Raw genomic sequence first — 15,423 nt, 5'->3', positions numbered from 1 at the left:
GAATGCTGGCAACTGTTTGGAAAAGCATTTTGTACAGGAAGCCTAAAGCGCATAAAGAACGTGAGTACACACAAAATGAACTGACTTCATTGTCATTCTTTCATCCTTCTTGACCGTATTAAGGTCGAGGAAAGGTAGATGTGAAATCATTTCGCGTTCATTGTCATGTGGTTTATAACCCTGATGATCGTTACCTTATGCTAACCTGCGAATGAAACAGTAAACATTGTTTAATTTCACGTATTGAAACCCAACAAAAATTTCAACAAAAGAACATTTCACTTTAAAAAAGAGTACAAATATTTCAGGACAGTTTCAAAAGCGAACTGTTTGTTTACCAAAAGTTGATCATGTGATCAACTAATGCAAAAGACCTATTGGTATTTTGTTCTTAGAAAACTGACAAAGAAAATTGCTTGAAGGAAAAATGAACGCTGTCACTCATTGAGCCATGAATTTTTGGACACTTACTAACAGCGGTATGAAATGCTGCAAAACGTTAACTCTTGTGAGGAAGTTTTAACACCCAGTCTGAAAGTGACAATGTTGAGTGACGTTGTTGCGTTGAAACAGTAATCCCTAGCATCAAAGCAGGAGGTCGTGTGATTTTTTTTATAAATCCTAATAATTCTAAATAACCAATCAGCTGCTCTCTTTGAGTTTGTTACATTAATGGTTACAAGTTATTACATTAGTGGTTAAGTTTTTTTTATTACATTAAAGGTTAAAAAATTATTACATTTGTGGTTAACTTTTTGTTACATTAGTGGCTGATATTTATTACATATAGTATTACATTAGTGTTTGATATTTATTACTTTAGTAGTAAGTGTTACAATAGTGGTCGATTATTACAGTAGTGGGTGATACATGGCCTCATATACCCTTCCTTAAATATATACTACTCCAAAATTTGAATAAGTAATGACATCGACAATTGACGCATTTGGAAACTGATGAAGCTACTTTATAACTGCAATGTGATCATGAATAACAGACTAAAAAGCGACTTGGTGTACTTCAGTAAACATCCGGATCGTCTGAAATGATAATGCCGAAGCTGAGGTACTATACCACGACGGCTGCCAATGCACATTTGATCGGTACGTAAACGAAGTAAGCGTCAGTGAATAAATCGTGACTTAAAAGCTTTGGTGTAATGATGAGCTTAGCAGGCATGTTAGAAGTGCAGAACTAATGTGAATGGAATGCCCTTGTGTCCAACAGACAGCCTTCTGCGCCTACTGGTGCAACGAGATTGTCCAACAGAGATGTCACTTCACAATACTGAGGACATAGACACCTACATGCATGATATAATAGTAACAGTTCTAGAATTTTATACTTAAATGTATACTTTTTTCTTCAAGGTTCAATATTTCAATTTTCAAAGGTTCTATATTTTTGTATGATGTAGCTTGCCAAATTCGTGACATTTTTCCCTTTAATCAAAGAGTTAATTACCCATCACACTTTCCTAATCGTTTAATCTCTTCTTGTGAGAATGTTGAATCAATAATTGTTCAATATTGTTGGCATTTTGGAGAGACTCAAGTTGTCCATAAACATAAACTGAAGTGGCCATTCTAATATCCGGCCATGGGTTGGGTTGCGTCCAATCTATGCGATCAAGTGTTCTCTTCGACGCCTCTCTCTATGTACTAATGAAAAACACATTAGACAAAGATCATCAGATGACTGACACGCTCACACCTTTTCAGATATTTTTTAGCTTAAGTGTTTACCCTAGCCTGCGTAGCAAGCGTTTCCAATCGAGTTATTGTGTGAAAGTTTGAGCGGAAGCAAAGAAAAGGTAGACGAACCTCGCGAGGAAACGCTTGCAACGCAGGCTTGATTTAGCCATTATCCTTCTTCCGGAGGTTATGCGACATGACGGCCGGGGGGAACAAAAAAGATGTGTATTAGTAATCTTTATTTTATGAAATCACTAAACTTGAGGCTTAGATTGTGGAATCGTTAAAGCGTGGTAACTAGTCATTTTGAAGTGCAATATAACAAATACAAGCTGGGGTGTTTACATGTGTTTTTTTTTTTCTTTCTCTCTCGTTACAAGAGCAAGAGGCGTATCCGATCGAGTTCATTGAAATAAACATACCCCAAGGTTTTTTGGATATCGCCATTAAACATTGTGTTGTACACCTTCTCGAATTAACAATAATCCTTGAACAAATAATCTTAGTCCAATTTTTTTAAACATTTAAATTAGCCCTCTTAGTCTCGATTGCCCCTGATTTGCAGAATTGAAAAGAACTTTTATTACCTTGAAAGGTGGCATTGAGGGCCAATTATCATGAAGACAAAAAAATACTTACTTATTCACCAGCATTTTGAAAAAAGAAGTATTCAAAGTTTAATTTCCGCAAATTCCCCACATCCAATCTTCTTTCAGGGTAGAGATTTCCTTTCCCTTTCTTATTTGTTTATTTGCTTTTCCGCTCCTTGTTTCGCTCTTACTTACCGTCTTTTATACACAAACTCCTTTCACCATTTTTTTTTAAAGTTACCATTGGATGCCCTAAAAGCAGTGTATTATAAGGTGTTAGGGATGTCTCACTCCTTCCCACTTAGCTAAAAGACGCTTGATTCTCAAATCAACCTCATTAAGATTTTCGTGAGAAAAATAAACCGCAAGAACGTGAGTGCTAGCACTGAGGCAAATATGTTGATGGCGTTTATTTTGCTCTGGTAGGACCGGCGGAGTGGCGTGTCTAAGATTACACTGACGCGTCAGATAACTTCTATTTCAGCTTTCTTTAGAACAACTTTGTTTTCTTGTTGCTCACTTCTTCCACACCAAGGAACATGTATAGCCAGTCGCCTGGGTCTTTAATCGTCACGTCATCTGACATTCGCAGACCTACGTCTTTCTCCACCCGTGTTCCCTTTAGCCAATGAAATGGTTTCGGTTTTCTTGGCTGCCGCGGATAAGCCCATATCAGGCTAGCCTCCCACGAAGGCGTTTTTAGGGGAGCTCGTTTTTCATCCCTCCCCACAATTAGGGATGAAAAACGAGCTCCCCTAAAGACGCCTGCGTGGGAGGCTAATATCAGGCGCCATCTGGTGCGTTAAGGCTAGGAATCCCTTGCTGTCCCTCTGAGATGGAATGGAGCTTAAGCTTGTCAATAAAAGGGCGTTAGATATGCTAATGTGTCCTGGTTAACAAAACTTTTTCCATTGGAATGTTCTCACTTTCCAGGACATGGACTCACACACATGATGAAGGGCAGTATTAAGCAGCAGTTGTCTCTTTGCTAATATCAGTCGCTTGTACTGTATTGGTTCTTTAAGTGCTAGACCGGATCTTGTATTCACTCTAATTATAGTTTTCCCTTGCTTTGAAAGCTTGATAGTGGTGCGTAATTGTCGTTGGAATTTAGTTTGTGCATCTCCGAAGTTTTAAATAGCCAGCTATGACTAACACTATAATCTCTTTTTGGAGTAGTGGCTCCACAGCCGGTACATGTTGCTAACTGATCTGCATGAGGCCGCCATTAATCATACACCTGCTTAAACATCAGTATACGTAGTCAGAAATAATGAACAGCTAGTCCATTACTTCCCTTTAGCCATATCACCGAGGCAAACGATGGAAAAGTGAGACTGAGAGCTGAGTACTGAGTACTTAAAAACCAAAATGTTTTTATATTGTACAAAATTTAATTGTATATTACCAGTTTGCATTGAACCCACAAACCTTGTAAAGATTGAATCAATCGATTTACTGATTGATTGATTAACTTCACTGATGATCAGTGTCAGAGAGGATAATTCGTCATTCGCTTTTGCTGTAAGCTGACACTGATTTAAACTGCAAAGGACCACAAAGGAATATGCCGCAGAACGTAGGATCTGTAGAAGACCCGATCAGCAAAAAATATACAAAGTAGACAATTCAATTCTGGAAGGCTGATCGTACTACGTGAAAATTAATTTTGCAAAGTGTCTCTCTTGCTGTAGCTACTTAATTTAGCTTCTCTTAACTCCGCTGATATGATCACAGGTAGCCCAAGCTCGAAATAAGAGCATCGGCGAGCATCGGCATTGTTGCGTAACATTCAAAATATAAGGATTCTATGGGAAAAAAACAGCATACCTTACTTAAAATGTGTGTTACATCTCTGCTGTGTGGTCCACGGGCCGATTTATGACCGTTTTATGTCAGTTTCTTTTCTTTTTTTTTTTTCTGTGTGGCCACACAGGAGAGATGTAACACACATTTTAAGTAAGGTAAACTGTTTTTTTTTTATTGAAATTGTTTCTGCATTTTCGTTGGTTACAGAAACGATAGGCTTTTTCTCCCATACAAATTCTTATATTTTGAATGTTACGCAACAATGCCGATGCTCGCCGATGCTCATATTTCGAGCTTGGGCTACCTGTGATATGATATCCACTAAGTAAGTCAGGCTTACTTTGTTATGTTGGCCTTGTCTCTTGGTGTTGCTAATTTAGCTTCTTTTAAGTCGGGCTCACTTTGCTGTGTTGGCCCTTGTCTCCAGAAGCCAAGGTGACTCCGAGAAGAAGAGAGACTCCAGACACTGATTAGCTGTCGAAAAGTGGGGAGAGGGGGGAACACTTCGATTTTCCCTTGCCTTTCACCTAGAAATAATATATAGAGATAAACTGAAGTATCATATAGTGATACCAAAGTTTATTCCGGATTACTAAAATATCGTTGAGAATGCACTGTAATTGCTTCGCTAATCATTTCCTATGCTTGGCTTTTTTTAATTTTGTTTTTGTTTTTTTCCTGAGGGGTGAAAAGGCTAATACTGTCATTCATCTACCGATGTCATTCATCTACCGACATATATTTTTAACAAATTATTTTCTTGCGATCGATTTCATGCGTGTACGTGCTTATATCTCCAACCCTCATAATATAAACAAAGCTTGAAAGGGCTCGCACTATCACAACATTTTTTTCCCCACTTTTCGTGCAAATGACGGTGAAATTTTGGTGCACTAGCTGATGCAAAAAAGAATGGACATTGAATTATACGAGATAAAGAGAGGCGAATATATACATTCCATCTCCTATAGGTGTGAACAAAATTAATAGAAATCGTAAATAAAAGTATTTTCGAGCCACTTTTTATCAAATTACAGGCAAATTTCAAACCATTTGAAGCCACGCATGATTTTGAAACTCAGGGGAACACTACTGATATCATTTCAATCAAGTGTAACCCGCATCAGCGGTACCCAAGGAGGTTTCTCCTAAATGCATAGAAATACTTTTATGGCTATCTAGAGAATTCCTCGGTCTCCAGCTAAGAAAAAGAACCAAAGAATATAAAAACTGCAACCCCCCAACCCCCCCCCCCCCCCCCCTGGCCCCTACTGTCCAGGGGTCTCACCCCTTGTCGCCCAAACTTGCTTGAATTTTGTAATGCTATTAATGGTATTTGAGTTGATTCCCTTTAATGGTGCTAAAAAACTTTTAAGAGATATCTGGACTTATAGTAAGCAGCTATTATTGACTTAGCGTAAATCTGGCTTCTCGTATTGCTAGGAAACTTGTACAAAGCTACAGGGACCGACATTTTTTTGTTTTGCTTATAAACATTAGCAACAAATATTATTCCTCACAATAATAGTATCCACTTTTGGCTGTATCAGCTATATTCGTGACGATTGCCCAGGTTTGAAAAATTCATAACAAAAACCTTTGCTAACGTCATGCAACTTGGCTCATATTGCTTGACTGGCTATATTCTAGCTTTTTCTTCCTGTGGTTATAAATAATGACCAACGGGGGACCACTTTTGTGGTGCAGAAAACAGCCAAGCTCATTTTGTTCTTTTGCACATGCAAGTTTTTCGAAGGAACGAGAGAGTACGTTGACTTGGTGGCCAGGAGAGCCTTTTACAAAGGACTTCTATTCAAGTTTGTTACGACATAAGGGAGGCCGAATGTTTTCTTTTGTTTATAGTTTACTAACGTATACAAGTATGTAATCATTTTCAGAGGGCTCTTCTACACCCCTATACTCCTTCATCGTCAACACCCTCCTGCCCCTTGTGGACTATATTTCTGTGATTGCCTCTCTCCATCCTAATTAGGATATTTTAAGCCAAGGTTGAAAGCTCATATACATCGCCAGGATTCTGTTCTTAAGTGTTTACTCAATTAGAGGAGACCTATTTATTTCAATGCTTGTCCGATAGCCTGATCAGTCTTTAAGTAAGTATCTTAGACGCAGGAAGGAGGCTCAAGCCACTGGGTGCGACACCTCTACGAAGTTTACGTTTACATAGCAGCTTTCGGTATGTGCTTACTTTCTTTGATACTAAGCTAGCGCATTGTCACCTTCAGACTTATGAGTTCGAGTTATTATAAAATCTCACGCCATTATTCCAACTTTTGCACTGAGTCAGCGTAAAAAATCCTTTGACATTACCATTCAACTAAAACCGTACCTTTTTGTGAAACATTTTCATGGCCACTTTTAATCCTCGAGGACTGAAAAAAATCAAAGTAAAATTAGATCGTTTTCGTGAATTTTACACTTTGGACATTACTACTCGCAGTCAAGGGTCAATTTCTCTCATTTCCTGACATCACTTCAGTCGCCGTGAAGACTGCACTGGAAACGAAAACAAAAAATCAAACATCGCCCATGTTGATTATACCTCTTCTAGCACATAGATCTATCAGTTCAAGATTCTTCTTGTCTTCAGATCAGCTGAAAAAACTATTGCATTCAAGACAACAGACAACTTATTTGGAATTTTCAGCAAGTTGATAACCTTGGAATGAAAGATCAAGGAGGATCGTTTTTGCTACCAAACATCTTTTCCTTTAAACTTTCCCGGTTTTCCTTCATTGTCAGGCTCAAACTAGAATTAGATGACTCTTAAATTGAAATACGTTGGATATTCAGCTCTTAAACAATCAACCTGAACATTTTCACAGTTTATTCGAGACAAACGCGATCTAAAATCATAAAATCAAAGCAGTATACTAAGAGATCGACCTACATACATGTAATCAGGCTGGCTTTGCGTTAGTGAGACTTCCATCTTTTCATTTTTACATATGTAAGAGCAACGACAAATTGTCTCGTTCAAGAATTTTGCGGTTTGCCTTTATGATGAACATCGTCAAACCATTTAACCAATACAAAAAAATCTGTTGAGTTTTTTTGAAAGGGTCCGTAGCACCTGCCTTAGCAACGAACCATAGATTCAGCGCCTCGAGGTCATCAAATGCGGACCCAAAGGAACATTTTGTTATCAAAATCAAAGCCCCTAATCCAAAAGAATCCGATAGGTTGGTCGAAATTAGACAACGATTTTGGGCCGAAGTTTAAACCGTTTGAATGTTTTCAAAAGTTTCAACTCAATAGATCTGACAGAACATCGCAGCGAACAACGTTTTCCAAACGCATTCAACATGAAAATAGACCTTAAAAATAGTCGTACACAGCGCCTTAACCCGTCCACAACGTTATAACGATCTTTTTTATATAGCGATCTTTTTCTGGTTCACCAGGATTTTATGGTCAAACAGTATTTCCATTAACAGTGTTCCACTGTATTAAAAAATTGTATCGACTTTGACCTGTTTCAATTTCGCTTATATACTAAGATACTACTTAACCTCTTTTATGCCAACATTGTATTGTTACCTCAGTTAGTTATGCTGTTTTCTGTTTACTGTTTTCAAATTTCAGAACAGTCTATAATTGAATGTATCAGTTACGACAGATGAAGTTTTTCCTGTTGTTCACTACCTTCGGTGTCGTCTTGAGCGCTAGTGAGTATCTAACTAACTGATTAATTTAGAAGATACAAGACAACAACAATAGCAAAAACAAAAACAACTTGCAACAATTAAGTTATTTGTACCTGACATTTACTGCAATTGATTATATTGTTTCTAGGGGTATTAAGAAAGTGTCCGGCAGACTGGCAATATTTTTCAAGCTGCCCTAAAAAGAAAATAATACTAAATATCAATCTTACTATAGTTAATCAATATATAACTAATTAGTTTGAAATACTTATTAATATAAGATGCAAGGCAGATATCGTACCACCAGTAGTGGGCGATTTAAAGTACCATCCTAATTGGTAATTTCTAATTCAATTCTCCCACTTTCACGTTTTTGTCATTTTTGTACCTTTTTTCAGCTACACACGAAGAATGGGGCTATGCAGACACGAAAAATGATGGTTGGTATAAAGCAACAATGATAATTTATCACTTCAGTTAATGTCCTTCACGGTACTAGAGAGAAACCCAAAGTCCTTCTCATATAAGAGACAATTAGTAATATTATACATGAACTATTAATAAAATAAGAAAGCAAGATATCAACTACTCGTCTTTTACGCAAAACGTAATTTGTTTATGGCCCTTAATGAAATAAGATTTTGAGAAACCATCACAAATTTCTTCAGTCTGAACTTATTGCAAGTTCTAGAAAGAAATTTTATGAAATCAATGATGGTTATGGGAATTCGTTATTTTTATTTGCCTTTGGTTGAAATTGAAAGTCTCGCGCCATCGATTCTCAATTAGCGAGAAGACACGAGACCGTGACTTGCTTACATACGCTTTCACCAAAAGAAAGGGCTGATTTTATTTTCTTCCAGGTCTTATTTCTTAATTGAGCTGCCAGCTTCGAAAATGATCAGCGAGAGTACTTCACTAACAATCCATCGAAAACCTTGTTGTGAGAAAAGGAACAGGAATCATGAACTTATCCAATCTTGTCATAATTGATCGCAACTCCCACCCCGGCCAACACGAATAACCAAAGGAACACTTGAATAGACGTAAGACGAGTGGACGGAACATTTTACTACCACTTAAAAAAACGTAACAAGGGACGGATGGGCGGATAAAATTGAAGACGATTAAAACGGATTGCAATTGGGCCGATATTTGAAAACTGTTTTGCCCAACATTGTTTAACCCTTTAAGTCCCAATAGTGACCAACAGCAATTTTCTCCTAACAATGTCCATACATTTTCAAGAGATAAGGTTGTGAGAATATAAAAAATGATCATGAAAGAGAAAATGCCTTGATGTTTTATTAAATTCTCTCAACTAATTCTTAAAGGAAATGTATGGAGATCAGTTTAGAGAATTTGTATGTGGATACTGGGGCCTAAAGGGTTAAAGCTGACTAGTAAATTGTTTGTGAGTTTCAGTTTTAATGCTCGCTCCGGGAGACATTTCTGATCGTCATCATAAAGCGATGAATTTGGCTTAAAGACATCATGTCTTTGCTAAATTTATGTTTCATAGTGAAAATCCAATTTTTAGGCAAACAGAATCTACTCGATTGCGATGACACAATCCGTTTAATAGCCTTTTTCCTAATTTGTTTCCTAATTAATTACAGTGCCAGGCCCAGCAGACTGGAAAGATAAATTTGACGACTGTGGTCATTCACACCAATCCCCAATTGACATCGTTAAAAGTGAGACCGTGAAGGAGAGTTACAGTCCTCTAAAAATCACTTTCGACAACGCAAGGGGGCTGGTGACTGGAAAGCTTGAAAATACTGGACATTCACCAAAACTTACAATTGCTGATTCCAATGGAGCTTCACTAACTGGGGGTCCCCTGGGAGATAAAACTTTCGAATTGCTCCAGTTTCATGTTCATTTTGGCTGTGCAAATGATCGCGGATCTGAGCACACCCTTGATGGAAAAAAATTTTCTGGTCAGGTAAGTATATAACAAAAACCACTTGAAACCTTTCTTTGTATACCTCTAGTGGCGGTAAAATTTCAGTTTTGTTGTAGCTATGCCCTGGACGATCTGTGAGGGGCACAAATCCGCTGGTCAAAACAATCGCCCAGGACACGATAGCCTACCTTTCCAACATTAGGAGCTGAGCGAAGTCATTAGCTCCACTTTTCTACTGCAATTATATATACTGAAAATCAATAATGAAGTTCGAAGACAGGCATTTCCTTAGGATTCAGTCTCTCAATTGGGCGTTCCATCAAACTAATTGTTAAAAAATGGTGATCAAAAGCGTATTTTTATCATAATTTCTTCCGGCTACCACTCCCATAAATTTTGGATAGGTGTGCCGCCCAAGGTCTTAAACCCTTACCCTACTTAAGGATACGAGAAACAAACGTTTATACGCTATTGAAGGCTCAAACCCAAAAACGGTAATGAATGGGTAATGAATGCAAGAGAAGAACAAAACCAAAGAATTTGAAAACAACACACGAACCTATAGATATTAAATCGTTTTCATAATACTCTAAGGGATCGTCCAGTTTTAACGGAGATGATTTATTATATTTCTCGTGCTGTACATGCAGTTACGCACTTGAATTTTAACTGACACAATTTAGGTACACTACCTAAGGATCACTCGAGGAACACGATACCAAAGAAGGCCAAAAATGATACCCTTGTTAAGATTCGAGAATCCCAATAACCATACCCAGTCGGGAGGCACAAACTTATCTAGACGCGATGCAAAAACCAGTTGTCTTGTGATTTAGACAGAAGGTTTTATCTTGCCTGGCGCCGAACACGTGCTTTTGCTTCCACTTCTGATTGGCCAGTTAGCATGTCTACATCTGCAATGTGATTGGCCAGACGAGCTACGGTAGTTTTTGTTTGCAATATATTATCTTCGCAATGGGTTACATGCTGGGAAGCGAAAGTATGAGTGGAGCACGACCTTCCAGAGGTCAGTTCAATATAGTTTGAATGGAATTCCTCGTAGTCTCTACACACACGTGATATACGCGTGCCCTTACTGGAGTAAAATCATCGTAAACTACGATAACGGTGAGCTTTTGCTCTTTTCCCCAGCTTCATATGGTATTTGATGGTCCTGGAGAAGAGCTTGCAGTCGTAGCCCTTTGGATTAAGGTACAACCCACTTCTCTGGAATAACAAATAAGTGTGAACAAATCTAATGCAGTTTCGCCTTTATTTAGTCGAATAATTCAGCGTCAAAAGAAAACATTTTTCAAGAAGCCAAAGTTTTTCGAAGAAAATGTGGTTTATATGACCCTCCAGAAAAAATGAAGCCCATACTTCATGGTTAAAAATTAAAATTGCGGTTTTTTAATTTATACAAAAATACTTTTATTGTGTCCTTTGAAATTTAAAAAAAAAAGGAACTGTGACAGCTACGGAGACTTTTTTTTCAGCTGCAGGTTTTTTCACCAAATATACCTGCCGCTAAAAATTGATCTCAGGAAAAAAGGATATTTAATTGTTTAAAAAGACAATATTGGCAATTACGAATAATATTTTAGCCTCCTTGGATGCATCTAGGAAAAGTGTAGAAGTAGAAGGGCGATAACAAAAATGTTGCAAATCACAGGAAGTTCGATCTATTGAATTATTTACAGGCACCCTCCAAAGGAAACAAAATTTTTGGAAAGTTAGCAAACCTGATGAAATACATCCTCGACGTTGGTAGGTATATTAGAATACTTATTAAAAGTTCAAACACGAAGAACATGTGAGCAAATCCTCATGTGTCCCCTTCTCGCTTTTATTCTCCGTTCATTGGCAATCAGCAACGCCCCTGCCCCCCCCTTCTTCGTACACTTGCAAAGTTTATCAGCAATCATTTTATCCTTTAAGCTTCAATATCCACGTAAAAATTCTCAAGACCGATCTCCATGCATTTCTTTAAAGAATAGCTTGAGAGATTTGATAAAAGATCAACGCACTGTCTGTTTGGCAATCATTTTTTTTATTCACTGTACCCCAAGAATTCGATTTACACCAAATTTACTAAGTGCATATAGGGCGCAAAAAAGTGCAAACTACAGTCAAATCAAGGGCAAAAATGGTAAATACGGTATTTGCCCTTGAATTTACAAGCTATGTAAACTGGGGTGCAAATGCGGTATTTACCAGATCTTTGCCTTTGACTTACTCCTAGTTTGCACTTTTTTGCGCTTTATTTTTATTTGTCGCGAGGAAATACACGGATGTGTAAATCTAATTTTTCGTTCAGTGATTCTCATGACCTTTCCTGTTGTTTGTTTTGTTACTAGTAGAAAGATGATGTTGGTTAAACTTGGGATTTAAAGGGTTTAATGCTGATGTCACAGCTCAGTAACGGAGAATGTCGTTGCCTCCGTTACTTACACGATATAATTTTAATTTTAAGCGCAATTTTCATTATTGTTATTTTACCACGTTAAAGAATGGCCAAAAAATGACAATAAAAATAATTTTTAAGTACAGAAAGTGAAATAACAAATGAAAATTATTGAGCTACTTTTTGGGTTACTTTGAAGAGCTCAAATTTGCCAAAAGAACTTTTAAGCAAAACTTGAGAACACGTCAGATCTCTGCCTCGTTCCCAGGCGACTCAAGTGTTTACCATGGGAACGTAAAGTGTTGGCTCAAAAGGCCCCGGGGGAGGGTGGGCATTTTCCTCTCCGCCTTTCCCATGATTCCTTGCGCGAAACCAAAATCACTCCCGTTGATGTCGATCATGTATCCGCAAGAGCGCTCCTGGGTCAGATCTTTCACTCGATGAAAGATGCTCGGCTCAGCTGTTTGAACGCTTAAGGAAACAATTCAACGTCATCTTATTTTACAGATAATACTCATACTGTGGACAAGAAGGATGGAATTTATCTTATGGATCTGATTCCCCAACATTGTCCAAACGGTAACGGCAATGGTAATGGCAATGGTGGTAATGGTAATGGTAATGGTAATGGTAATGGTAATGGTAATGGTAATGGTAATGGTAATGGCAATGGTAATGGCAATGGTAATGGCAATGGTAATGGCAATGGTAATGGCAATGGTAACGGTAATGGCAATGGTAATGGTAATGGCAATGGAAATGGTAATGGCAATGGAAATGGTGGTAACGGTAATGGTAATGGCAATGGAGGCAATGGCAATGGTGGTAACGGTAATGGTAATGGCAATGGAGGCAATGGCAATGGTGGTAACGGTAATGGCAATAATAATAACAAAAAGGACTCCAAAAGTTTGACTTTAGAATGTTACTACAGTTACGAGGGTTCCCTCACTACGCCTCCTTGCCTTGAAACAGTACACTGGATAGTTGTGAAAGATTATCTCCTGGCCTCTACCAGGCAGGTATGTAATGCTCATGCACTAACTTAAATAACTGACATGGTCTAAAGAGAGCTTTTAGTTTACAATTAAGAGTGGACACTCTACAGGTAAACTAAGTTACGGGACTCGATCTGGTTCGAGACCGTCGATGTCAGAATAGCATGACCGGTCTTCGTTTTATTGAATGAAAAGAGATCTGCCGGACTTACGTTGGAAACGGGATGGGGTTGCAATTGTGTCGTCGTAGCGCGTTTTACCGGTATCAGGAGGAGGTCGGGACGAGAGAGCCATTCGCTATCGGATGTGGTCATTTCCAGAGTCTTAAGTCAGGACATCGTTAAGGGCAGAGTTCAATGAGGTAGCTCGAAAATTTGAGGGGGACCACAGGGGTACCCTGCGCCACAGACGAAACTAAACTCTGGTTAAGTCTGTCTGCGAAACAGCGCGGAAATCCTTGTTCTGGGCCCCAACCTTTGTACCAGGATTTGAGTACGTGCCATGATTGGCCTCTTGAAAAAGCCATTGTCAGTTTTCCGATCAGCCTAAAAGGAAATTCGAAACGTATTTCCAGTAATTCGTTGAGTCCGTTGGGGGCCCAGAACAAGGAAATCGGCGCTGCTTTGTAGACGTTACTAACCGAGGTTAAATAAGGTCTCCTAAGCAGGCTGCCACAGAGGCAATTCCCAGACAATGACCCAGACTGTTCAAGGTCCCCTATTTTTCGGTGAGATCGTTGAGATCGAGCACTTTGTTTTATAGGCATTCATCTTGGTTTCTAATATTTGGCGTCTAGCCTGGGAATGAATATCAAATCTATATAAACCCCGACGCCAGCAGTGAAATCAAGATGGCTTGTAGTTGCGGTACTTGCTGACCATGCTATAAATCTGACGATCTTACGAAAAAATAGGGGACTTTGAACAGTCCACTGTAACCTCAATGGCGTAAACAGGAAGGGCTGAGTTTTACCCCAGCTGGATGGTAGTTGATTAAGTCTGACTTAGACGGCATTTAAAAGGGAGAGTACTCGATAGGATTGGGCTATCGCATTTGATACCCGCACTCCCTGGTAGAGGACCCATGTGCCGGTTCGTAGGCTAGGATTCTCTTAAAATTTCAAGGTGTTGCAGTGAATTAATCTTAGTGAAAGTTTCAGACATTGTTATATACATCATGAAGATTATGTAATGAGGTTTAAAGTGTGATTGAAAAACATTGGTATGGTCTCTCAAAAACTCTATCGAAATACCTTAAACCAGATGATGGGTGTTAAGTTTCCTTACTTGACACATTTTTTTGTGTGTTTCAGCTTAACAAGTTCAGGAAACTGAAGGGTGAACATGGTAGAAATCCTCCTCTGATGTGCGACAACTACAGACCAGTCCAACCACTGAATGACCGCACTGTTTACTCCGTCACAAATAACGATTAGTATCAACTCACAGATGAAGAAATGCCAGCAGTAATTATAATGGTAAACATAAACAGGCACTGTAACATTTGCTCAGTCAAACCCCGTTAGTACGGACACTGAGGGGGAACAGGTAGACCAGCTATACTAACGGGATGTTCGTATTAAGCGGGTTGAATTTAGGGAAATTAAAGCTAGGGGCTTTCTTTCCCCAGGGACAAAGAAAACTGTCCGTAATAATGACGTGTCCGTAAAGCGGGGTTTGACTGTATCTAAAAGCAACCCTAAGAGACATTTTTTAGAGATTATACTAAACGGAAACAACAAATTGCCAGGAGCAGCCAACGACCGCTTTACCAAATTGATTCTATGAATAGCCTGTTGGAGCGTTTTTAATGTTCGGAAAATGCATTCTAAGATCCTCATTTCCCAGGCAACCTAGGGTCACTCTCTCAGCCGAATCAATTTTAGCGAACGTTTATATGCGAAATAGGAAGTTGATCCCTTTGTCCGAACTAACAACGCTCCCACATGCTGTGATTGTCTCGTTAAGACCGAGTTGACCCGGGAAGGCAAGCCAAAGTATTTAGTATACATAGGGAAACGTTAGCCCGGCTTAGAGGTTGATCCTACTACCATCAGTCAAATAATGTTGGCCCAGGTAGGTGGATCCATCCCTTCTAGCCGAAACATGTAAAGTGTTTCGCCACGTTTTGTAGTGAGATGTATGAAAAGTTAGTTGGCTCGTCCGTCAGGGTAGCTCGCCAGTCGGGTAGGCAAGTGACCCTTGCACCTGGGACACCTTTTCTCCACATAAAGGGTGCCTAAGCGCTAAAACTTCTTATTTATCTTTGCGGTCATCAGATGGTAAGCTTTTACGCCGCCTTGTCTAATTTACTAGGCTTACCCTTAATGTTTCAATCTTGGATTCTTGAAG

The 15,423-nt window shown here is 38.9% G+C and overlaps 1 protein-coding gene across 2 annotated transcripts in view; it reads left to right on the top strand.

Annotated features, from left to right (window-relative positions):
• LOC140922660 (carbonic anhydrase-like) overlaps positions 1 to 14,516 on the top strand; it is a 99,537-nt gene extending 85,021 nt beyond the window's left edge. Inside the window, exons 1-7 of one of the 2 annotated variants that reach the window (XM_073372649.1) lie at positions 7,699 to 7,782; positions 8,160 to 8,201; positions 9,381 to 9,709; positions 10,823 to 10,882; positions 11,371 to 11,437; positions 12,582 to 13,096; positions 14,385 to 14,516. In XM_073372649.1, the coding sequence (XP_073228750.1) occupies positions 7,716 to 7,782; positions 8,160 to 8,201; positions 9,381 to 9,709; positions 10,823 to 10,882; positions 11,371 to 11,437; positions 12,582 to 13,096; positions 14,385 to 14,507 (1,203 nt within the window). In that variant the 5' untranslated portion in view covers positions 7,699 to 7,715 and the 3' untranslated portion in view covers positions 14,508 to 14,516. Of the gene's footprint in view, positions 1 to 7,698; positions 7,783 to 8,159; positions 8,202 to 9,380; positions 9,710 to 10,822; positions 10,883 to 11,370; positions 11,438 to 12,581; positions 13,097 to 14,384 lie in introns of those variants that run through there. The other variant, XM_073372650.1, reaches the window with a different exon arrangement.
• The last annotated feature ends 907 nt before the right edge of the window (positions 14,517 to 15,423 follow it).

This window comes from Porites lutea, chromosome 13, assembly GCF_958299795.1.
Source record: "Porites lutea chromosome 13, jaPorLute2.1, whole genome shotgun sequence".
Classification (NCBI taxonomy): domain Eukaryota; kingdom Metazoa; phylum Cnidaria; class Anthozoa; order Scleractinia; family Poritidae; genus Porites; species Porites lutea.
The sequence above is the reverse complement of the archived record's forward strand: the minus strand, read 5'-3'. Positions and strand labels throughout refer to the sequence as shown.